This window comes from Stegostoma tigrinum, chromosome 5 (genome assembly GCF_030684315.1).
Source record: "Stegostoma tigrinum isolate sSteTig4 chromosome 5, sSteTig4.hap1, whole genome shotgun sequence".
Lineage (NCBI taxonomy): Eukaryota > Metazoa > Chordata > Chondrichthyes > Orectolobiformes > Stegostomatidae > Stegostoma > Stegostoma tigrinum.
Window position 1 is genome coordinate 46,489,026 of NC_081358.1, and position 27,070 is coordinate 46,516,095.

At 42.6% G+C, this 27,070-nt stretch overlaps 1 protein-coding gene across 1 annotated transcript in view; it reads right to left on the minus strand.

Moving 5' to 3' along the window:
* Positions 1–24,228, minus strand: part of LOC125451411 (collagen alpha-1(XXI) chain-like) — a 161,392-nt gene extending 137,164 nt beyond the window's left edge. The window contains exons 1-3 of the mRNA XM_059646342.1: positions 23,835–24,228; positions 10,687–10,779; positions 7,808–8,368 (exon numbers count right to left, since the gene is read on the minus strand). Of these exons, the coding sequence (XP_059502325.1) occupies positions 7,808–8,368; positions 10,687–10,774 (649 nt within the window). The 5' untranslated portion in view covers positions 10,775–10,779; positions 23,835–24,228. The remainder of the gene's footprint in view (positions 1–7,807; positions 8,369–10,686; positions 10,780–23,834) is intronic.
* Positions 24,229–27,070: the final 2,842 nt, after the last annotated feature.

A 27,070-nucleotide genomic window follows, 5' to 3' on the forward strand; every position in this document is an offset into this window, starting at 1 on the left:
GTTTGAAGACTGCAACTGACACACATTACACAATAGCGCAAAAAGCAGGTAAACTTGAGGGATTCAGCAACTCACTGCAATGGCTGCAATTACTCATATGCATCACTGATGACACATTGCTTTACGTCCTAGCGCCTTGATCATTCATATATTCCCTCAAAGTGATCTCACAACAGTGGAGGCCAACTATCACCCACATTTCCACAGTCCAACAGTTGCTTTCCATTCTCAATGGACAGGAAGTTGGCCTGCATACTGTAAACAAGGCACAAAATATTCTATTGCCTCGGAATTTAATCTTTTAGTCCCAGAGAAGACTGGGAGTTCTGTGAAATTTGGAAATCATAGTCACAACTCATTCATGTTTTCATTTCTGATGTTTTCTGCTTTACATTCTTTGATCTTTTAGCAGTTAGCCAATTTTTTATTTGGTTGAAATTTATGAGTTCTGTGATACTTTTCGAAGTACTGGCAAGTGCTCCTAGCATTTTGACTAACATTTATCCCCTAAGATCATAAAAAAGAAGTCAATATCTGGTCATTTGTTCCATTGCTATTTGTGGATCATTGCTGTAAAAAAAAATGGCTGCTGCATCTTTCAATATACTACCATGACTACAATTCAAAAGTACCTAATTGGTTGCAAAGTACTTTTAGGTGTCCAAGAGTTATGAAAGCTCTAAATAGAAATATTGTTGTGCTCCTTTCTTTTAAAATTTCCCACTTCATATTGAAAATAAAAGACCATGGGACCCAGGGAAATTTGGCTAATTGGATCCAGAATTGGCTGAGCACAGGAAACAGAGGGTGATGGTCAAAGGTGTTTTTGTGACTGGATGTCTACATCCATCCAGTGGGGTTCCACAGGAATCAGAGTTGATGCTGTCGCTGTTTGTGGTGTATATAAACTATTTAGACTTGAATATAAGACAGTCAGTCGAAAAGTTTGCGGAATGAACAAAAATTGTCGGGTTGGAAAATAGTGAGGAGGATACCTTCAAAATAATGTAGATTGGCTAGTCAGAAGTGTGATCAGCGGCAAATGGAGCTCAATCCATATAATTATGAGACGATGCACTTGGGGACGATAAACAAGACAAGCAAATACATGATGAACAGTAAGACTCTGGAATGTAATGAGGATCAGAGGAACCTTGGTGTGCCCATACACCAGCCCCTTTAGTTGAAATGGTTCAAAAAGTATATGCGATTCCTGCTTTTATTGGCCGAGACATAAATTTAAAGAGCAGGGATATTATGCTGAAACATAAAACATTGGTTAGGCCACAGCTAGAGCACTGGGCGCAGTTCTGGAATCCACAGTGTAGGAGGGCTGTCACTGCACAAGGGAGGGTGCAGAGGAGATTTATCAAGATGTTGCTCAGGATGGGGAATTTCACTTACTAAGACAGATTCGAAATACTGGGATTGTTTTCCTTGGAGCAGAGGAGACTGAGGGGAATATGATTGAGATGTATAAAATTATGAGGGCCTACAGATAGGGTAGACAGGAAGGAACATTTCCCATTTGGTGGAGTGATTCAGTGACCAGGCAGCTTAAATTTAAGGAAAGGGTCAGGAGGCTGAGAGGGGACATGAGGATTTATTTTTCACTGAGAGGTTGTTGGGAATCTGGAACTCACTGCTTGTGAGGGTAGTAGAGGCAGAAACCCTGATAACGTTTAGAAAGTATTTACATGTACACCAGAGGTAGGGCAAGGCATAAAGGCAATGGGCCAAATTGCTAGAAAATGGGACTAAAATTGTAAGGTGCATGGCTTGACCAGTACAAACTCAATCAGCCAATGGGCCTTTTGTTGCACTATAGACTTCCATGACTTTGGTGTTCTTAACTGTAAGGATGAATGGGTAAGTGACTTTGAGGAGTCAGCAGAGGCATTAGGGCAGCACAACAAAATGTCAAACTCAATTACCACCATTTAATCTGAGAAGGTAAATGAGTGGGTTGTGGGAAACATATTGGAGAAAGGGAGAAGGGAGTACAGAGGCACGGAGATCTACTTCTCTCTCAGGTTTCTAGTATAGTACCAATAGCTTTGGTCTCAAGAGACATCCAGATATTTTGAGATTGTTGACAACCTTAAACTGTGAGAGTATAATAGGAAGCAATTATTTTTACAACCTTCCATTTCCTTAAAAATGTACCTTTCTGGTTTTTCCTCATACACATAAATGTTCAAAATAAAGAACGATCTTCTGCTTACAAGGCACATATCCCACTATCATAATGTCACAAAGCATTTTACAGCCACTTAGGTACTTTTGAAGTCCAGCGTACATTGCAATGTAGGAAACACATGAGACAATTTACATACAGCAAGATAGGTGGCATGGAGGCACAATAGTTAGCTCTGCTGGTTTCACAGTGCCAGGGTCCTAGGTTTGATTCCAGCCTTAGGTAATTGTCTAAGAGGAGTTTGCTTGTTCTCTCTGTTTCTGCTGGGTACTCAAGTTTCCTCCCGCAGACCAAAGATGTGTAGGTTAGGTGAATTGGCCATGCTAAATTGCCCCGTAGTATTGGTGGTTTGGGTGGGATGCTCTTTGGAGGCTTGGTGCAGACTTGATGGGCCAAAGGGCCTGTTTCTTCACTGTAGGGAATCTAATATTCCAAAACAGAAACATGATTATAACCAAATAATTTGCTTTTGGCTGTATATTGTTAGCTAAATATTGACCAGGACACCAGGAATAATTCTCCTCTATTTAGAAATGGTGCCATGGGAATATTTTCATCCACCTGAGAAGGCAGACAGAACCTTGGTTTAACATCGAAATAACAGCACTTCCAGCAGTGTAGCACTCCCTCAGTATTGCACTGGCAATGTAAGTCTACATAAAGAAATAAGGTTAAATAAATGTCCAAGTTAGATAGGGTCATGATATTTTTCTCTTATACTACATACTTATTATGACAGACATCAGAACTGTTGTTTTTTCAAAAGGTCTTTTACTGTGTTGGGATTAGAAAAACTGACTGACATAAATTGTGGCCTACCATGCTAAAGTAAATCACCTGGCTCTTGAAAACTCATCTTATTGATTTCATTTATCCCTGTTATGTCTGTGACGAAAAATATTTACACACCTATCCATATCCCGTGGCACTCCTTCCATTACTTTCCAATTTATGAAGGGGATTGCTTTTAACTGGATCTGATATTGGCTGAGAACAGCATTATCCCAGGAACAGAACAATGCTTCGGGAGCCTGGTCATGGCTGACATCAACTCTAGTCTCCCAGCCTGCCTTGATCCCTCATAATTTGCCTACTGATGAAACAGGTCCACAGCAGATGCCATTTTCCTAGCCCTACACTCATCCCTGGAACATCTGGATAACAAGGGCACCTAAGTTAGGCTCCTACTCATCAACTACAGCTCTGCTTTCAACATCAAAATCCCCTCCAGCCTAACCTCAAAACTCTGAGACCTCAGTCTCGGCTCCGCACTCTGGAACTGGATCCTGAGCTTCCTGACCCACAGACCGTAATCAGTGAAGATAGACAACGGCACCACCTCCCCGACAACCCATAATCCCAAGGATGCATTCTCAGCACCGCACTGTATTCCCTGTGCACCCAGTACTGCAAAACCCAATTCTGAATGAACACCATCTACAAGTTTGCTGATAACAACACCATGGTGGGATGGATATCAAAGAGCAATGTTAGAATACAGGAAGGTGGTTGAGGGCTTGGTGTCATGGTGCAATGACAACTACCTTTCTCTTCATGTCAGCAAAGCAAAAGAATTGATCATTGACTTCAGGAAGAAAGGAGGAGGACACACACCCATCTACATTAATGGAGCGAAGGTGGAGAGGGTTGACAGAGTCAAGTTCCTCGGAGTGACAGTAACCAACAATCTGTCCTGGGCTTCCCACATAGATGCGACGATCAAGAGGGCACAACAACGCCTCTTCTTCCTCACGTGGCTCAGGAAATTTGGCATGTCCATAAGGTCCCTCACCAACAGATGCACCACAGAAACCATTCTACCTGAGTGTTTAATGGCCCGGTATGGCAACTGCTCTGCCCAGGACCGTAAGAAACTACAAAACGTTGTGTGCACAGCCCAGGCCATCACGGAAGCCAACCTCTCATCTCTGGACCCTATTTACATTTGCCGTTGCCATGGAAAAGCTGCCAATATCATCAAAGACACCTCCCACCCCAGTAATACTGTCTTGCAACCTCTTTTGTCAAGCAGAAGATACAGAAACATGAACACATGCACATACAGGTTCAAGGACAGCTTCATGCCTGCCATTATGAGACTGCCGAATGGATTCTCTAACTGGTTTGATTTGATTATATTGTCATATGCACCGAAATATGATGAAAATCTTTGTTTATGAGCGGTACAGGTAGATCACAGCAAGCAAAGGATGTAGAGATCAAAAAGACTTAGAGGCGTACAGGTTATATTGTCGGTTTCATTATTTGAGGCTAGAGTCCATTCAACAGGAAAATGGCCATAATGGCCGGAAAGAAGCTGTTCCTGAACCTGCTTGCGTGTGTGTGTTCGGGTTTCTGTATCTTCAGCCTGATGGAAGAGTTGTAGGAGGTCATTACTGGAGTGCAATGGGTCTTTGGTGATGTTGGCAGCGAGCCATGTAAATAGAGCTCATGGATAGAAGGTTGGCGTCCATGATTATCTGGACTGTGCACACCACCTTCCATAGTTTCTTACGGTCCTGAGCAGAGAATTTGCCATACCAGGCCGTTATGCGCCAGGACAGTATGCTTTCAGTGGTACATCTGTAGAAGTTGATGAGGGGCATTATTGGCATTCCAAATTTCCTGAGCTGTCTGAGGACAAAGAGGTGCTGTTGTGTCTTCTTATCGCATTTATGTGGGAAGTCCAGGACAGGTCGTCAGTTATCGTTACTCCTAGGAACTTGATGCTCTTCAACCTCTCAACCTCAGTTCCATTGATATAGATGGGGACATGTTCTCCTCCTTTCTTTCTGAAGTCGATGATTAGTTCTTTAGTTTTGCTGATGTTGAGAGACAGATTGTTTTCATTGCACCACATCACCAAGCACTCTATCTCCCTCTTGTATTTTGACTTGTTATTGTTAGATATCCATCCCACTACGGTGGTGTCAGTAGCGAACTTGTAGATGGTGTTCGTTTGGAATTTGGCAACACTATTGTAGATGTACAGGGAGTAAAGTAGGAGGCTGAGGATGCATTCTTGGGGGGGCTCCAGTGCTGAGTGTTTTTGAGGAAGTGCAGTTACCTATCCTTATTGCATGCAGCCTGAAGGGCATAAAGCTGAGGATCCAGTTGCAGCGGTAATGCTGATGTTGCTAATGTTGATCTTGCACCTCCTGTGCAGTGTGACCTGTATGCTTCGCTCTGTCTATGCAGCCTATGATCAATATATCCTTGTTTGCTATGATCTACCTGTATGCTGCTTGCAAAACAAAGCTTTTCACTGTATTTGGGTACATATCACTACAATAAATCAAATCAAAGCCACAGAAACCCAGAAAAATTAACTATATTCAAAACAGTTCAACAAAATTGAAAATAAATATATTATTATTTTACCTGGGCGTTTGTTGTATTAATGGACGAATTATTTTTTCATGTTTTTTACAATAACAGTAAGGATGGCTCTATGCCATCATGGTTTCTGTGTAGATCCAGAATATTATCACAATTTCCTTTTGTAATGTCTGGCACCACTCATTTGTACAGGATATTCCACAATTGAACATTTAAAGAAATCTATCACACAGATACTATGTTTCCTATCCATGTAACAACCTTGGCATCAGTCAAAAGGCTGGGATATTCAACAAAAGAGCCCTTACAAATCAAGCCAAGTTTATTTTAAGCACTGTTTCTACATGCCAAATTGGACTTAAGGACAACATTATACTCCAGATTACTTGATTTCACTAAGCATATGAAAAAACAGGCAATAATTTATAATGATCGGAATAACAACAGTCCATTCAGGCCTGCAAACCTCTTCTGCCAGTTTACCCAAACCCTGCCTCTTCTCTTTGGAGCACTGGATTAATAAGGAAGTCCTATTGTGACCAACTCAAGACTTTCTCTAGGATCGGACAGACTAGCCTCAGCACACCGTTCTTAAATCCTGGGAGACTCCTAAAAATTCCCAGAAGTTTGGCAACACTTGTGTGAAAATGTTCAAGGGACAGCGAAAGATCTTATTTGGAAGAATGAAGTAGGATTATAATACTTATGCTTAAACCCATATCTGCAACTTATATTTGTTGGTTGATCCACTATTACAGAAATACTGTTACAAGATTGCAACCATTATAATCTCTGGTTGCAATATCTTTTAAGGTATTCAAGGAACTTCCTGTCTTAAATGAAGAAAGATAACAGATAATGGAATTGTAAGAGAAAGATAGCTGTGTTCTCATAAAATAGCCATTTGGGCTCAGAATGAACAGGAACGGCTATATGCACAAGCATAAACTGACCTATGAGGTAGACACTGAGAAATGTCAGTTAATATTATTTTCCCACAAAAGGGAGGAATTATTGTGGCACTTGCAAAGACATTGTTTCAAAATATCTTCAAGAGTTTGGCAATGCATTTTTAAGAGTTACAAATTAGTCCCAGCTGCTGCATTGAGGGTAGGTGGAGATTATCAGATTCAATAAAAAGTGCAACAGCGTCTGTTTGTTTCAAAATGTGAATCTAGCACAGTTATGACACAATGCTTGTCAGAAGTTATGGATTCATGTCTTAACGCACTCATTGAACACAATATAAACCAACACATCAGAGTAATACTGGGGCAGTACTGCATTTTCAAAGTTGGTTTCTTTCGGATGTGATGTTAAACCAAGGGGTCATCAGTCAGTACATCTGGAGAGGTTATAGGGTAACTGGGTCGATTCTCCACAAATAATTTGTGGTGAATTTACAGATTAATAAATACCTTTACAACTGATGTATATCTAGAAAGAACAACCCTCGATTGATTCATAGCTGGTGTACCACACATAACTGGGATATCCTGTGTGGATGAAAACCAAAAAGCCGTCATACTGCAGAGTTACGGCATTGGTGGTGATTCTCTGCAAAAGCTATCAAGGGCACCATGAAAGACTCAATAATGTAATCCTACCTGACTGATGTAAACCCAGGAAGAATGGGAGGGAATGCAGCGATGAAAAGGGAGAAACTAAGCAATAATTAACAATTTTCTTTTTCTGTATACGGACAGTAGGAAGAAATCCAGTCATTTCACTGCCACAGGTCTCAAGGTGTGCTTCGTGATAATGTCAAACTATGTAAGTATGTTTGTGGTCACTGTTAATAATTAAAAGGACCAAAGGATTTGCTGGAAACTTCGAGAGGATCAGTGGACAGATCGCCAGATATTTTTATTCCTGTTTTCAATGGATTGTTGATAAGTGCATGAATTATTTATATTTCAGAGTTTAGCTCTTCCAATCAACATCCTGTAAACAATTTAACAGTACACATCTTCCTCCATACATGAGGGTGGGTCTTCTTCAGCGTAGACGTCTCTATCCTTCCCTGTCATTTTATGACTATCTCATGGATGATAAAATGTAAATAAATGACAAGCTAAACCAGATCATCTCTTTCCTAGCCATTAATGAAGCAATTTGCTTCTGGGCTGCATTTTTGAGCTTTGCAGAAGTGGAAAAGCTCTGGAATTTTTGGTAAATTACAACCATGAAAACTCAAATGCAAAATGTCCTATCAGAACGCGGCTAAATTGCTGCGACGACACCAAATAATTAAGGTAAGTTAGCACTCACCTTCACATATCTTCTGCTGCATTGCTTCCTTAATTCTGTCTATAGTTCTGTAATCATCAGCAAATATGACATAAGTTGTAGAGGGTTTGTTGCCAATCATTTTAAGCTCTGATTCGGTTATTTCAGATCCAACTCCAACAGCAAACAGGATAATTTTGTTAGAACGTGCTTCAACAGAAGCATCAACAACATCATCTTGAGACTTTCCATCTGTGACGACAACAGCAATTTTGTTTTTAGCTGTCTTGTTTCTTTGTGAAGACGGAAAAACAATCTCTGTTGCAAACTTAATAGCACGACCCGTTTGAGTATTTCCACCAAGGTATTGAATACTTTCTATTCCAGCAATTAGTTCTTTATTGATCAGGAATTGGCCAAATGAAATCTCCAGACGTGGGGTGTCACTGTACTGGACAACGGCTACTTGAGTGTATTCAGGTCCAATATCAAAGCCACTTGTGACATTAACAAGCCACGTTTTTGCTATTTCAAAGTTGTTAGATCCTACACTCCAAGATCCATCCATAATGAAAACCAAGTCATTCACTGCTGTTCTGCATCCTGTTGACAGATCAGAAATAATTAATGAAAATCCTAAATATTTATGTGGAAACAAAAATGATATTTCTGCTGTTGGCAAAGCATCCCACCAAGGTTACTTCTAAATCTGTTGCACAATGCCACCCGATGTATATGGAGTTGAAAGCATGATTGTTGCTCAAAGGCCTGCAATGAAGACTTTATTAAGGTACAAGCAACCAAAACGTTATTTGTTACTTGCACAGTTCCCCTCGTTCCATTGGTCTCCATTTGATCAAAACATCCCGTTCAAAATGGTAATCATGACCTCCAATAATGTGAAAAAGTATGGGAATGCAAGGTCCACGCTATTGTTAAATATCAAGAAATACAGAACATAAATGATTTAAGGATTTTTTTCAACAAGTCAACAATTCATATGGGAATGAATCTGCCAATGCCAACCTGCATTAGGCCGTGGACAATATCCAAGTTTGCACTGACAAGTAGCAAATAAGATATAAATCAGTAATGATGACCTCAGAAAAGGCAAAATCCTATTGTCTATTCACATACCATCCCTGATCACGAAACACACACAATGATCTGTTTCTCTGCCACAAACATCCTGGACTAGTTGGAAGCTTAGTCTTATCAAATCCACTATGTTGTCAAAGTGAGGATACTCTGTAATGAATGTCACAGATCCTAACATCACTCCACCATCTACAAGGCTCAATTCAGCAATCCCACAGAGTACTCACTGCTTGTGCAGACGGGTTTGGTTGCAACATTCATGAATCTCATCACCACCTGATTTACTGTACTTTGTTTGTTTGCTACCCTCCACCCACTGCTAAACAGAATATCCATCCTTTTCATCATCAGCTTGCTGTGGCAGCAACATGTACCACGTACAGGCTAACTTTATTTGAATGCTAGATGCAAAGAACAAGAAGGCAGCAGAATACTGAGCTGGAGCTCATCTGTTCTGACTGAATTTCAATTCTTTCTGTTTTTTTTTCTCTTTTCTCTTTTTCTTTGTCCCTCTATATCTTTACTTACCTCATGTCCTGAGCTCAGACAGCATTGGCGGCAGTGAGAACCCAGCACGGATTTCAAGCCGGCTCAGTGTGCGAGCCCTGTGTGGGCGCAGCGCAGAGATGAATGAGCACAGTGATTGAGCCCTTCCTTACTTTCCCAGGGCAAGCATAGAACCTTGCATCGTAATCGGCAGCTGCTCCGGTGGAGACAACATCAGCGAGGTGGGCCCAGCAGCAAAATATGGCACCTGAGGACTGGTGGCTTTGTTGCTGGGTTGGATCAGGGCCTGGCAGTGGCGAAGCGGTAGTGGAAAGGCATCACAGTGACGTCAACAAGGTGGGCCCAGCAGCGAGAGATGCGACTCTGATATTGGTTGGTCCGATGTGGGCGGCAACAAGGTAGAGGAGTATCGGTGAACGATGGTGCCTGAGTATCGGCAACTTGTTTGGGTCCAGTTTGGACGACGACAAAGCAGTGGACAAAAGATGGTGATGGAGGCGTCATCGATGGTGCTAAGCTGGCTCAGGACTGATGGAATCTCTTCAACACTTTTTTAATCCTGATACATATATTATTGAAATGACACCAAAGGAAAGATTTTCACAGTATTTTATTGTACTCTAACCATAAAATACACGTGAAAATAAAATCATTCATTCATAACTTCCAGCATTACAAACATCATGGTTAAGAATGAGAGAAGCAATGTCATAAGAAACCATCATTTCCAAGTTCCTCTCCATGCCATACACCAGCAATATGTTTTGAGTTATCACCGTTCCTTCATGCTGCTGGACCAAGATTCTGGAATTTCACTTTCACTGCCATAATGGAGGCAACATCACCAAAAGGACTGCAGCAATTCAAGAATGAAGACCACCACCAGCTTCCTGGGGCAACTGGGCTGGATAATACCTGTAGCACTGCCAGAATCACTCTCATTTGAAGAGCTAGTTTTTTAAAAAAGTACTTGTAGCATGATTAACTCTGTTCTTATATTCAGACCAGGGAGCTCAAAGGTTTGCAGAAAATTTTGATCCATTTCTATGTTCATTCATGTAAGTCATGGGTCAGAGGTACATTACTTTTCAATAAAAAACATGGAAATATATAGTCGCCTATGTTTTCTATAAAACAAAGCCAAAAAGTGCCACTTTTTTCTTTAATTTCTCCATTATAATGTGATTTTGATATGCATGATAAAATAATCATGGCATAATTTCAGAATTCTCAAACAATGATTATTTGAGCGATGGTAAAGGGCCTCTGAGTGAGGTATGGTACTGATAACATGATATGTTATGTAGAATTCTTACCTGCTCTTACATTTTCATCCTGCACAGCCCCACTAAATAAATGAGATGACAAACAGATCACGACAGCTTGCAATATGCATGACTTCATTGTACCTAAAAAGCAAAGGAAAGCACATTTTACATTTTATTATCTTGGAATTCTCCAGCATCTGCAGTTCCCATTATCTCTGATACTATTTTAACCTCACTGCGAAGCCTCTTCCAGGGATGCCTAACCTGAAGAAGTTACCCTCCTCCCTCCGGACCAACCTCAGGGAATCTCTCTCCCATTGCAACTCTCTTGTAATCTCTTCGGCCTTGAAACTGCTCGACCATGTCCTGAAGCAAACCAGGTACCACAGCCACATCACCTTCCTCAGCACCTGCCTACGGAACCAGATCATCCCCAAGGGACTACGGTCCACATTTCAGCCTTCCCAATTTGGCCCCAACCGTGACCACCTCTACATCCAGAATATTCAGACCCTTCAGAAGCGTTTCTCCCTGCGAGTCCTGAAACAGACACTTGCAGCCATGCGCTGGCACCTCCAGGCACTGCAATCCAGCCTGCCCCAGCTCAGAGCCTCTCTCTCCCAGACCTGCAAAGGACCTCTGCTGTGTTTCATCCTCCGCAGGATCCACAGACTGAACACCCAGTTCCACTCAGCTTTACTGGACACCAAAAATCGTAAGTACAACCAACTCACGGGCCCCTGCCACCCACAAGAGGATTCCTGCGCCTCCCAAATCCCGACTCTGGCCCTGCCCCTCCCCCACCATGCACCCGCCGCCATTGACCATGAGGACACGGCCGGAGACCCCACCGATGACGTCACATCCGCCTCCACCGGCCACAGAACTTCCGGAACCGCTGCTGCAGTCACCACCTCCACGTCCAGGTACAACACCCCACACACCACCCTCACCGCAGCTGCTGCCGCCCACCCCGATCCTCCAACCGCCGACGGAACCCCGCCCATGGTCGACGCCGACGGAGCCCCGCCCACGGCCGACGCCGGCGAAACCCCGCCCACGGCCGACGCCGACGGAACCCCGCCCACGGCCGACGACCTCATCGCTCCGCCCACAACCTCCACAGCCAGCAACCCCAGAGGAGACAGCCACACTGAGCCGTGCCGCATCTTCACCATCCCCCCAGACCTCCCACTGACTGAGGACGAACGGTCAGTCCTTAGCAAGGGGCTCACCTTTGTCCCCCTACAACCACACATCAACGAATACCAGTCACGGTTGGACACAGAGCAGTTTTTCCGCCGTCTTCGCCTCCATGCCTACTTCTTCAACCGGGAACCTAACCCTCCTTCCACTGACCCCTTCACCCGCTTCCAACACAAGTCCTCCTCCTGGACACCACCCCCAGGCCTCCTGCCCTCCCTCGACCTCTTCATCTCCAACTGCCGTCGAGACATTAACCGCCTCAACCTCTCCACCCCTCTCACCCACTCCAACCTCTCCCCCGCAGAACGGGCAGCCCTCCGCTCCAACCCCAACCTCACCATCAAACCCGCAGACAAGGGTGGCGCAGTGGTAGTATGGCGCACTGACCTCTACATCGCCAAGGCCAGACGCCAACTCTCCGACACCACCTCCTACCGCCTCCTCGATCATGACCCCACACCCGAGCACCAAACCATCATCTCCAACACCATTCACAATCTTATCACCTCAGGGGACCTCCCACCCACAGCCTCCAACCTCATTGTTCCCCAACCCCGCACGGCCCGTTTCTATCTCCTTCCCAAAATCCACAAACCTGCCTGCCCTGGTCGACCCATCGTCTCAGCCTGCTCCTGCCCCACCGAACTCATTTCCACCTATCTGGACTCCATTTTCTCCCCTTTGGTCCAGGAACTCCCCACCTACGTCCGTGACACCACCCACGCCCTCCACCTCCTCCAGGACTTCCAATTCCCTGGCCCCCAACACCTCATATTCACCATGGACGTTCAGTCCCTGTACACCTGCATTCCACATGGAGATGGCCTCAAGGCCCTCCGCTTCTTCCTGTCCCGCAGGCCCGACCAGTCCCCCTCCACCGACACTCTCATCCGCCTAGCTGAACTCGTCCTCACACTCAACAACTTCTCTTTTGACTCCTCCCACTTCCTACAGACTAAGGGGGTGGCCATGGGCACCCGCATGGGCCCCAGCTATACCTGCCTCTTTTTAGGTTACGTGGAACAGTCCCTCTTCCGCACCTACACAGGCCCCAAACCCCACCTCTTCCTCCGGTACATTGATGACTGTATCGGCGCCGCCTCTTGCTCCCCAGAGGAGCTCGAACAGTTCATCCACTTCACCAACACCTTCCACCCCAACCTTAAGTTCACCTGGGCCATCTCCAGCACATCCCTCACCTTCCTGGACCTCTCAGTCTCCATCTCAGGCAACCAGCTTGTAACTGATGTCCATTTCAAGCCCACCGACTCCCACAGCTATCTAGAATACACCTCCTCCCACCCACCCTCCTGCAAAAATTCCATCCCCTATTCCCAATTCCTCCGCCTCCGCCGCATCTGCTCCCACGATAAGACATTCCACTCCCGCACATCCCAGATGTCCAAGTTCTTTAAGGACCGCAACTTTCCCCCCACAGTGATCGAGAACACCCTTGACCGCGTCTCCCATATTTCCCGCAACACATCCCTCACACCCCGCCCCCGCCACAACCGCCCTAAGAGGATCCCCCTCATTCTCACACACCACCCTACCAACCTCCGGATACAACGCATCATCCTCCGCCACTTCCGCCATTTACAATCCGACCCCACCACCCAAGACATTTTTCCATCTCCTCCCCTGTCTGCTCTCCGGAGAGACCACTCTCTCCGTGACTCCCTTGTTCGCTCCACACTGCCCTCCAACCCCACCACACCCGGCACCTTCCCCTGCAACCGCAGGAAATGCTACACTTGTCCCCACACCTCCTCCCTCACCCCTATCCCAGGCCCCAAGATGACATTCCACATTAAGCAGAGGTTCACCTGCACATCTGCCAATGTGGTATACTGCATCCACTGTAACCGGTGCGGCTTCCTCTACATTGGGGAAACCAAGCAGAGGCTTGGGGACCGCTTTGCAGAACACCTCCGCTCAGTTCGCAACAAACAACTGCACCTCCCAGTCGCAAACCATTTCCACTCCCCCTCACATTCTCTAGATGACATGCCCATCATGGGCCTCCTGCACTGCCACAATGATGCCACCCGAAGGTTGCAGGAACAGCAACTCATATTCCGCCTGGGAACCCTGCAGCCATATGGTATCAATGTGGACTTCACCAGTTTCAAAATCTCCCCTTCCCCTACTGCATCCCTAAACCAGCCCAGTTCGTCCCCTCCCCCCACTGCACGACACAACCAGCCCAGCTCCTCCACTCCACCCACTGCATCCCAAAACCAGTCCAACCTGTCTCTGCCTCCCTAACCGGTTCTTCCTCTCACCCATCCCTTCCTCCCACCCCAAGCCGCACCCCCAGCTACCTACTAACCTCATCCCACCTCCTTGACCTGTCCGTCTTCCCTGGACTGACCTATCCCCTCCCTACCTCCCCACCTATACTCTCTCCACCGATCTTCTTTTCTCTCCATCTTCGGTCCGCCTCCCCCTCTCTCCCTATTTATTCCAGTTCCCTCACCCCATCCCCCTCTCTAATGAAGGGTCTAGGCCCGAAACGTCAGCTTTTGTGCTCCTGAGATGCTGCTTGGCCTGCTGTGTTCATACAGCCTCACATTTTATTATCTTGAAAGCAAATATATTACTGGTATATGTTAAAGTGCAAAGTACAATATGTAAATCTGATCCTGAGTGGACCTCATTATGAAATAAAATCTTAAACACATTGTTGTTAGGTCATGAGAAATAGGAGAAGAATTGGCCATATGGCTCCTCGAGCCTTCCACCATTAAATAATATCATGGCTCATCCTCTAAACTAGTTCAGAAACCTGATAGAGTCACTACAAGCTGAAGACAGCTATTCAGCATGCTGAAATAAAAACAGAAATTGCTAGAAAAGCTCAACAGGTGTGGCAGCATTTGTGGAGAAATACCAGAGTTAATGTTTCAGATCCAGTGATCCTTCCTCAGAACTGCATGAGAAATGTAAATTCCGATTTCTCTCCAAAGATACTACCAGGCCTGCTGAGCTTTTCCAGCATTTTTTTTCTGATTTATAGCATCTGCAATCCTCTTGGTTTTTATTAATCACACTGAGTCTTGTGTTATACTTTGTAATTACTATGACGTTAATTAAACTGGCTTCAACAGCTTGCCTTTAGTTACGCCTCTTTAACTAAGGAAAATGCTTAAAGTGCCTCATAAGTGCATAATGAAAAACCTTGTCAGTGTGGATATTGACCACAAGCTACGACAAGAAATTACTTTATATATCTATTGCACACTGTGATTTTTGCATATCCTCATCTGTATCACAACTGATCTGAATTTCTAAATGTTTGCATATGTGGGTGATGTATGATCCAAAATGTACCTTAGATTACCCAGATATGTGAGCTTCAGACTCGCATAAAATTGATCAAGAACAATTATCTTTCAGTTGAAGCAAAAAGTTCATACATTGACATTCTGTTTTGAAGAAAATTATTTAGTCAAAGACATTCAGAGCCTTTTAAAGTAGTGTCCATAATCTAAAAAATATTTATCTTCGACAAATGTGAAGGTTTTCAGCTACAGTCAACCTCAAATCTAGTTAAACTGTTTGTCGAGGATCTTAATTACACTATATATTTTTAGTACAACATTCTTCCATCATGGAAAAGGGGACTGAAATCACCACAGAAATACACTAAGAATTAAGAATTATTTGATTCCCTGAAGTGGTTAATCTCTAATAAACACTGTTAAGATCCAAAAAATGTTCCAAGACCCTTGTTTAATTGAGCTGTTTTGTTCAGTTCTGATTTTGTCCCATTCTTATCACTGTCTTCAATGTCATTCACCCTAAATTGCCTCTACATCCTTTCATCTGCACAGTTTCTCAGCCAAATATTTCCCTGCACTATACTCCCTTTACATTTGCTTAACTCTGTCTAAACTCCTTTATCATAATTTAAACTAACAGTCTGGTCCCACTGAATGTGAGACAGTGGCAGAATCTCATTTCCAGTGGTATTAATTAATTGGTAGCTGTGGAAAAGTAATTCATCAACGGACAATGATATGATCCTATGAAAACCATTAGAGTTAATAGCTGGTACTTTAATCTCCAGGTAGGCTTCGTGGTATGAAGATTAATCAAATAGCATTTTATGTTGGATTACCCAGTGATCTGACACATTACAGCTGAGGCAACCCTTTATCCTTTGTTTCCTTTGGCATTGTAAGCAATATGTAAATGCCTCCCAAAAACAGTCACAATCAAAAGCAGAAAATCACACTCCCTGCAGACATTGCCTTGCCTTCAGACTTGTCCAGTTTTGCTCATCTGGAATTTATCCAAAAAACTCAAGTAAATCCCTTTCCTGATACACTGAGATACTAACTCTTAGTTAGTAGGGAGCCCTGCAAATTAGTGGAAAAGACAAGACTGAAGCATTTACAACAATCTTCAACTGAAACTTCTGAGTCATTAATGCCTTTCAGTCTCCTGCTGAGATCCCCAGCAGCAGAGCTGTCAGTCTTCAACCAAGTTAATTCACTCCATGTAATATTAAGAAATGTCTGAAGGACTGCTTTGCACTGCTATTGCAAAGGCTACTGTAACTGTTGTATTATCGCATGGATTCTGTACCTTTAAGACAATTACTGTGTTGTTCTAAAATAAAGACACCCACCTTACCTTGCGACTCTTTCTCTTTCCCTGTGGGTGATGGATTAAGTGTAGGGTCTTCAGTCAGTCAGCTAGAAATATGTCATGCACTATAACATCAGTAAGTACAGAGCCCCGACTAAGCCTATATGTCTGTGTCTTGTACAATGTAGATATTTAGTGTTGCAAGTAAATTTCAGGATATCAGACTCAACAGAACTTGCTAACTGTGCTGTATGTTACATGAGCAAATATACATATTTAAAAAACACACAAGGCATCACAGGCACTAGAAACTACTTGTGACAGGTGGGTAGTGCAGTATGTTCACACTAAAGACTGGGAAGGTGATAGCAACATGGCAGTGTGTAAAGTCAATTTTTGTAACAATCATTCTAGGCTTTAGGCCTAGTGTGGGAAAGTGAGGCAGTGTAGGTGATAGTATATTTTTGGTGATACAGACATAATAAGCTGAAAGGCCTCTTCTGTACTGTATGATTCCACGGCACATCACTCTGCCTGAGCTCAGAGATGAAGTTAATAAATGCACCCAAGTTAAGGCTCAGCAACCTCGTTCTCAGCACCTACAATTGTAAGTATCTTGCCTTTACTGAAGATCAGGTTTCTCCAATCTCTCCAATAGTCTAATCCTGTAGTGCTTCTTCTTACCAGTAAATTCCCAATTAGACTTCCCTACGCACCACCAAGACTCCTAAGAGAGCACAGGGTGACTTCTCTTCATCAGCATTGGCAGGATACAAGCAGATTTGAAGAAAAAATGCTCCTCTGGCTGGTTGAGTCTTGCACTGTAAGATGTTAGTTGGTTCCAGCAAAAGGGCCATACAAGACTTACTCAGGATTTCCACTTTGGTGCCAATACTCTGCACAGGCACTGACTGTTGCTTTTAAAGTATAGCAACTGAGAAAGACGAAAGGTAAAAGAAGTGGATACAGAAAAGTGAAACGAAAAGAAGAAAGATCAATTAAAAAAAACCAAACCGCGCACTGCACTCTACTTCAAAAAGCAAAGCAAGGACCTGCAAAGACAGATGGAAGGGAAATTCTGTCAGAACTTCAATACTTTTAAAAATATTAACCTGTGCATTATGAATCAGCAAATAACTGACAAAGAACAGAAAGCAGTAACAATTCTCACTTTGGGCACTGACAAGCCAAGAAGTTTCAAAACCATAGGTATTTCTGATGCTGCCTGAAAAGATCCAAACAATTATTTTCTGGTTTGAGAAGATAAACTTAAAAGTGGAGTCAATTTCAGAATTCACAGACTTGAGTCCATGACGTACATCCAACAGCCAGCTGAGATGATTGACCAATTTATACACAGATATTGATGTAAAATTATGGAATGTGGTTTCACCAAAGCTAAATTAGCTGGAAAAAAACAGAAAGAACCGTGGATGCTGTTAATCAGGAACAAAAACAAAGTTGCTGGAGAATCTCGGCAGGTCTGGCGGCATCTGTGAAGAAAAAACACAGTTAACATTTCGGGTCCAGTGACCCTTCCTCAGAACTGGGGAAGTTCCATTCATCCTTTATTTAAACATAAACATATAGTAACATATATGCCTTTACGCTAAAATAAGTCCTGAATACATGAGTGTTTGCGATAATAGTTTGTGTTAAATTAATACAATCAAAAACTGTTTTGCAGATGACATTTGGGCAAAGGAATCATAGAAATTATAGCACTTCATGCAGGTGCCTGTACTATGTTCTTGTCTATCACAATAACACTTTCATAGCTGAGTCATAAGGTTTAAGGTTTAAGTCCCACTTCACAGACCTGAGTAGTAAAATATCAGCTGAAACTCCAGTGCAGTACTGGAGTTTGCACAGTCAGAGCTGGGGTCAGGAAGCCCCATTTACCTTCTCAGGTGAATATTAATGATCCTGTGGCATTTATCCCTCACCCAGCATCGTGAAAACAGATGATATGATTTTAACATTCTCCTTATGGATTTTTCTGGGTGTAAATTAGCTACTAAATTCCCTCATTCCTAGAATTTCTCAGGGTTCTACAGGCGAGGTCAGGGAGAGCACGAACCTTTCCATGAAAGCAGGACATGAAAGGGGAATATTCTCTTGGAATCCATGGCCCTGGCACTCAGAAGTTCGACATCACCCAATCCAACCCTCTCCAAGAACGTACATGATGAATGAAGTTAGGGGTCTGAAACATGTAGGCTATCTGTGCTGGCAAAGATAATGTCGATGGTGACCTAAGGTCCAATGTTAGGATAAACCTGGGCATCTCCCTTTGGCCCAGGACTAATCGCTACTCCATTTGAGTCCAATCCTATTTTCTTAGATCTTTGTATATTCTTCACATTCAATTTAACCAGTTCTCATTTAAATGATGCCATCGTCTTCCATATGATGAAGTATTCTGAACTTCAACAACCCCTCCTGAAGTGAATTTCCCCTCATCTCTCTCTTTAATCTTTTTGAGATCATTTTCACTCTATGCTAATTTTGTTGTCACCTGCCAAACAGTGGGGAAAGTATCGCTTGCCGTCACAATGGAAGCTTCCACAATTTTGAAGGCATGCAACTTCCGCTTAGCATTTTCTTCTCTGAGGAAAAGTGGACCAGTTTTTTCTCATCCATTCTTCCGACTTCATCCCCTCACCATAACTCTAACATTATTCTTGGAAAGGAATACTGAACTACATTCCAGACTCCAGTTTTGGTCCAGTTAATGTCTTGCTCAGAATCAACTTCAATTTGATGATTCACTCATGAATACAAGGCCCAGTAACAATGAAACAATGGTGATATATTACCAGCTAAGGTGTGAAGTGGCTTGGCAGAGAATATGCAGATGGTGCTGCTTCCATACACCTGCCACCCTTGTCATTTAGATGATTTATGTCATTGTTTAGAGGGTGCTTTTGGAGGAACCTTGATGACTTGATGCAATGAATTTTGCAGATGGAAGACATGGAAAGAATTCTTGGTCCTTGTTCTGCTCCTGTGGCCAAGGTTTCTGGTCAATAGTAAACCCCAGGGAGCTGATAGTGGAAGAATCAGTACTAAATGAAATGGAGTGATGAAATAAAAACATAAATTGCTGGTGAAGCTCATCAGGTCTGATAGCTTCTGTGGGATAAAAAAGTAGAGTGAACTTTTGAGGTGGTCATTACCTGGAAACTATGTGGCACAAATGTTAGCTGCCACATCAATCCAGGCCTGAAGATTATCCTGGTCTTGCTACATGTGAACACAGACTATTTCGGAATCTGTGGAGTTATGAATAGTGCTAAATATTCTTCACTGATTCGGGCCTTATGATGGAGGGACAGTCATTGCTGAAACAGCTGAAAACAGTTGGCACTCAGACACTACCCTAAGGAACTCCAGTATTGATATCCTGTGGCTGAAATAATTGACCTCCAACAACTGCAGCCAACTATGAATGACTCCTGCTGACTCCTGCCAATGGACAGTTTCCCCTGAAATCCACTGATTCTAATTTGAGAAGGCTTCACAATGTCACATCTGGGTGGCACAGTGGCTCAGTGGTTAGAAGTGCTGCATCACACTGCCAGCAACCCGGGTTCGATTCCACCCTCGGGTGACTGTCTGTGTGGAGTTTGCACATTCTTCCAGTGACTGCATGGGTTTCCTCTGGGTGCTCCAGTTTCCTCCCACAATCCAAAGATGTGCAGGTTAGGTGGATTGGCCATGCTAAATTGCCTGTAGTGTTCAGGGATGTGTAAATTAGGTGGGTTATGGGGGAATGGTCTATGTGGAATGCTCTGGAAGTCAGTGTAGACTTGTTGGGCCAAAGGGCCTGTTTTCCAAACTGTTGGGGTTCTATGAAATATTAACGGCAGTGATCCTCACTGTTCCTCCATGGTTGCACCAAAGTTATATCTTCATTCATTCATGGGTTTTGGGTGTCATTGGTTAGGCCAGCATCCATTGTCAATCCCTAACTGCCTAGAGGGCAGTTGAGAGTTAACCACATTGTAGGTCTGGAGCCACATGTAGGCCAGACCAGGCAAAGATGGCATATTTCCTTCCCTAGAGGATATTTCTGAAATGGATTAGGTTTTACAACAATTGATAATGGTTTGATGGTTGTCATTAGGTTTGCTTTTAATTACAGCTATTGATCAAATTCAAATTTCACCAATCTTAGTAGAATTCAAACCCATATGCCCAGGACATTAGCCCGGTGCCCAGTGTTGCTGGTGCAGTGACATTATGATTATAACACTGCATCCCCTTAACGTCAGGAGCTGGGTGGCTCTGGCAGGATCCAAACTACGCATCAGCGAGCAGGTTATTGATCAGTACGTATTGTTTGAAGCTTTGTCAATGATCCCTTCTATCACGTTGTTGATGATTGAGGGTAGACTGATGGAACTGTAATTGGCCAATTTGGATGCACCCTACTTTTTAGTGAATGATGCACCAAGGTAAATTTCCACATTGCTGGGTAGATCCCAGTATTGTAGCTGTACTGGAGCAGCTTGTTTGGGGATACAGCTCACTCTGGAGCACATGTCTTTACTACTATTGCCAGAATGTTGTTAAGGCCCATAACCTTTGCACTGTCCAGAGCCTTCAGCATTTCTTGATATTACTGGGGGTAAATCAAATAGTTTAACGTGCATCTGTGATGCTGGCAACCTCATTAGGATGTTAAATACCAGAAGTTAAGACACTGGTTAAACAGAATTCAGTCATATACTTTTCTGATCAAAGATTTTTTTCTAGTTCTCTGAAGATTATTGCAAATTCTTCGGCCTTATCTTTTGCACCGCTGTGCTGGGCTTCACATCAGTGAGGATAGGAAAATTAATGGAGAATCCCCCTCCGGTGAGTTCTTTAATTGGATACACCACCTTTCGAGAATGAATGTGGCAAGACAGCAGAGTTTAGATCGGATCCATTGGTTGGACTTTGTAGGGTGGACAGGGTTGCAAGTTCCACTGTCATCTCCAATGTCTTGGTCAATATCAGTTGATCTATTCAATTTCATTCATTTTCTCAGACTTTGTAGCAGTTAAGTATAGCTGAATGGCTTGCTAGGAGAGTCAACCACATTGCTGCGTGTCTAGTCAGAACAATTCAGGATGACAGATGTTCTTTCCCAAAAGGAATTATTGAACCATGGATATTTATGACAATGGTTTCATGATCCCCATTAAACCAAATTTTAATTGACCTGACTTATTTATGAATTCAAATGTCACAATCTGCCATGGTTAGATTTGAATCCATTTCCTCACAGCATTAGCTTGGGTTCTGGATTATTTGTACAGTGACCATACTGTTGCAATATCTTTTCCAATTTGGAAGCTTCAGCATGCAATATGCAAAATCCAGAATCTACTTGCCTTCCTTGCATATACATCCAATTTACAGATTTCTGTATCTGTACGGTTAGATCTCTTGGTTAATAGTCTTGTAGCTGGTAGTTTCATTCTTCCCTCCATATTTTCTGTAACAACTTACAAATACATTGTGCTAATATTCCTCTGTGCTCTTTCTCGCAGTTCACAATGCTGCTTCATTTGATTGTCATTAAGCTTGGAAAAATTCCTTTTGCTTTGTGCTTGAATCATTTATACTAATGGAAAACCAAAGAGCTCTCAACATAGGTCCTCAGGATGCAGTATCCTGCCATTTGAAGCACATCAATTTACCCCTACCAATTATCATTCCCACTGATTCCCACTCCATTAGTGTAAATAATTCTAGCACAAAACAAAACAAATTATTTCCAAGCTTAATAACAATTAAATGAAGCAGCATTGTGAGGTACAAGAAAGAGTACAGAGGATTATTAGCACATGGTATAAGCAGGTTGTTACAGAAAATGTGAAGAGAAGAATGTGTAGGGAAGAATGAAACTTGTGCATAATTTTTGCAACAAGTCTTTCATAGAGTCATTGAGTTACACAGCATGGGGAAACAGACCCTTTGGTCCAACCAGTCCACACTGACCATGTTCCCAAACTAAAATAGTACCACCCACCTGTGGTTGGCCCATATCACTCCAAACCTTTGCTATTCACATACTTATTCAAATGTCTTTTAAATTTAGTAACTGTACCTGCATTCATCCCTTTCTCTGGTAACTCTTTCCACACATGAACTGTGTAAAAAAAGGCCTATCATGCCCTTTTTAAATCTTTCTCCTCTCATCTTAAAAATTCCCCCTTGTTTGAACACCCCCATCCGAAGGAAAAGACACTTCTCATTCACCTTATCTACGCATCCGATGATTTTATAAACCTCAATAATGTCACCCTCAACTTCTACACTCCAGTGAAAAAAATCCCAGCCTTCCAAGACTATATTTGTACCTCAAACCCTCCCAGCATGAATGCTTTCCAATTCAATAACACCCTTCCTATAACAGGGCGACTAGAACTGTACACAATACCGGACAGGAAGCCTCACCGACGTCCTGAAAGGCTTCAACATGATGTCCCAAATCCTATACTCAAAAGAGTGAGCAATGAAGGCAAGCATGCTAAATACTTCTTAACCACTCTCTCTATCTATGACACACATTTGAATGAATTATGCACCTGCAATCCTAGGTCCATGGTCTACAACACTAGCCGGGGCCCTATTATTAGCTGTATAAGTCCTGTCCTTGCAGCTCCTTATGAAAAGCTTCTGAAAATCAATCCACACATCTACCCGATACGTACATGCCAGGGCGTCCCTCAAAAAATTGACTCAGTTCACCAGACATGCCAGTGTTGTACAAGTACATGCTAAGCAATAACGTTCCCTTAATGCACATTCACGCAACTTTAACTAAAGCGGTACGTACAAAATAACCTCAAAGCAACACGCTTCAATTTTGCGCTGCGCTGATCGGAAAATCTCACCGATAACGAAATAAATCTTTTGGCAGCATACAGGCACAGAAAGAGCAAATCTGTCAAATGTTAACTAAACGTCTGCAAAAGCAATTTAGTCGGATCGTGTTGTCCTAGCAATAGCTACCTGAGCTGCAGCACTTAAAACACTACTTATAAAGTATCAATCCAAATTCGGCTTCTTGTTTATGTAACAGGTTGGATGCGATTGATTCCGGTTCGCCAATGAACAGAGGTGAAAACTTTGGCAGAGAAATATATTTGCATATTCTTGTAAAGCATAGAGCTCTTGAAGCAAAAGTGATGTCAGAAATTGCAGAATCTGAAATATATTGTTAGCAAAACTATATTTATTAGAAACTGAACGATATTTACTCGTCCTAATCAATGATATAGCACAGTATTGCTGGGTACTTTGACGTCCAGACTGTGTTACTACTGTAATTTAAAATAGTCCTAAAATAATCGAAAGCAAGGACAGCATGTTTTCAGAACGTTATATACTCACACCTGAAAGATTTCAGCACTCCTGAGTCTGGGAGTGCTGGTTCACTAATCACTGGGACGTTGCTTGCTGATCACTGGTCACTTCGTCGCTGTTCCTATTTCAATCGCAACTGTCTGGTCAGTTTATTTGTGGTCACTCTGCATCGCTGCCGCTGTACTCTTCCTTCTCCCTTCGTCAATTTTGTGCATCTGATTTTCAGATGAGTTTCTGCCCACTTGTGCCTGCTCTCTCAGTGGTCAGGTTAATGTGTGAGCACTCAGCAAAGTCCCCTCTCCTGTGCATTACACAGTCTGTCTGTTCCGCCCCTTTCTGTGTCTATTCTATCCATCCACACACCGGGGTCCCTGACTTTCAGCCCTGCATGCGTCCTCACAACTCCAGTGCGCGCTCCCCTGCACCCTAGGTTGACGCGCGCACCACTGACGAGCTGCTCTCAGGCTCGGAGGCGCGCCCTGCAAAGCTGCGATAGCAGCTGTTTAACCCGCACTGCAGAAGGTACTCGTTCCCTTCTGTTCTTGCAGTTACCCATCACATTACCCATAGATGTGTGAAGGGCAGCTTTCTGGCTGCGCGGATGCTACCTCATCCTGCACAGCATGCTGCATTTTTGATCCCCAGTAACGTGCGTGGGGCTAGACTAATATCAGAAGATTTGTAGCTCAGGTTGAGGTTCCGGATGTGAGTTTGCTCACTGAGCTGGAAGGTTCGTTTCGTCACCATTCTAGGTAACATCATCAGTGAAATTACATCACCATTACCGGAAATGACATCACCAACCAAGGAAACCTAAACAGATAAATAGAAAGCGTGACAATAACACCAGAGCTTCATCAGAGTCTCACCGATGATGTTACCTAGTATGATAACGAAATGTCTGAAAAAGAACCTTCCAGCTCAGCGAGCAAACTTACATCCAGACTAATATCACTTCCAAATCAGTCAGTGACTAGAAACATTTCTTGCTCAGTATCCTCATGGTTGTGTCTTCATCATTGAAATGAGAGATGCAGAATAGTACCTGGGGGCAATATAACTAGCAGGACTATTGCAATTGGAAGCATTAAAGCTGATTAGCAAAAATGAAGCTGCAGATGCTGTACATCTGAAATAAAAACAAAATGCGCTGGAGAAACTTTGCAGGTCTGGCTGCATGTGAGGAGAGAGAAGTAATGTTTCGAGTCGTATCTCATTCCTCCAGACGCTGTTCTTCATCTCTGAGTCATACCGGACTCGCAAAGTTAACCCTCTTTCACTCTCCACAGATGCTGACAGACCTGCTGAAATTTGGTAAAAAAAACAAAAGAACTGCGGATGCTGTAAATCGGGAACATAAACAAAGTTGCTGGAAAAGCCCAGCAGGTCTAGCAGCATCTGTGAAGGAGAAAACAGAGTGAACGTTTTGGGTCCAGTGACCCTTCCTCAAATTTTTTGTACATTTGTACATTTATTTTTGTGCATTTATTGTATTGTTTGATAAAGAAGAACCATATGTCATAAGTAATTGCTGATCATTATTTATTTAGAATTAGCCATCTGGTTCTTTAATTCTTAAAAAGTGTTTAATTTTCAATTGCAAACAAAAGTCAATTCTTGCTCTGCCTCGAAAATACAAAGATAGAGCAACTGCCATCCAGCAACTTAATTTTCTGTTGGGGAAACAGCTTACGATTTCACATTTAATGTAAATTTGTATATCATAGCATATAGTTTGTATGTATGTAGGTATACATGATTTGTTTACTTAGGTACAGTCTACACAGAATTTATCATGTAAGGATGGCAATCCTTTTGAACAAAGATTTGCTACTCTCTTGAGGATCAGCAGTGGTGATACACATCTCAAGGGTTAAAATAGTTTTTGGAAGTTGTGTTTGGAAGAGGCATTTTTGTCAGTACAGGTTCCACTGCTTTGTTAGAATTTCAGTAAGCAAACAGATATTATGCCTTTCTTTACAGGAAATGAAACACTGAAGGGAAAGCAAAATGTTAATTATCACAATTTGATGGAATAAATTGCTTGTTTGAATCAATTTGTGATTCTGGATCCCTGTTGTGATAAAATTATTCCTTTATCCTTTGCTCCATTGAAAGTAACAAAGTTTCATGATGTCAGAAAACAACATATGTTACGGCAAAAGTCTTCGTGCAAAGGCACAATTTTTAAAAAAAAGTTTGCTTTTCGATTTGAACAGCTCTACAAGGTTAGCATTTATTCGTCATCTCTAATTGCGTTTGAGAAGAAAGTGGCAGTGAGCTATCTTTTAAAGCTGTTGCAGTACATGTAGTGAACATACACCTAGGCTGCTATCAAGTGTGAAATCAGAGGACGGGCATTCTCTGGATTTGAGCAATACTTCAGAGAGGAAAGCCATTGTTATCTAACATCCTGCTGAATGAAAGAGACCTGCATTTATCTTGAAGCATTTTGTGTGGGTGTCTTCAACCAACACATACCAGAGGCAGATGAGTGGAAGATTAGACACTGTAAAATAATTTTTTGTGCATAAATGAACTGCAAGCATATGCTAATGGCATGAAGCTAATTCACAACATCCAGCCACACACAATGCCTGGAAAGGCAAAGATAATACAGGTCTTACAATCTTATCTGCAGGTATTTAACTGTTGTACACCCTGTTCACGTTTTATCAAATTCCCTGACCCAAACTTGTTTAGCTGGTGCCATTCACTGTTCTCTTGTACAAAAAGTCATTTCATGTTTTGCACTGTAAATATGTAAACTTAATTCAACAGAGGAGTTAATTGTTAAAAGTTAACACGTACAGATTCAGCACTAATCTATTAAGACAGCCTTTCATCTGAATGTACAGTGTCAAAACTCACTAAATTAATTATACTCAGAGATGATAATAATTATTATAATGCAAATTTTCCAGATTCAATTAAAACTTACAATTTTACACATTACTCTGCAGTTTCTATATCCAATAAATAGCTATTGGTTGCCATTATAAAGCTGCACTTTCTTGTCTTGCATATGCCTGTTCTTTCAAACCTATATATTGAAAGTATTTCTATGTATTTAGATTCAAACCTTCTGTTTGAGGCAGATCCTTTTTGCATAACCAGTCATTGTTGAAATATTAAACCATAAATAACAGTTTCAGCAACAGATAAGTTGAGTCAGGGGCCAAAGACCAGTGGTTTTACAGAGGTGGCAGTAGACGGTCTTAGTTGTCTCACAAACGTATAGTTGCAAGCTTATCTTACATTAGAT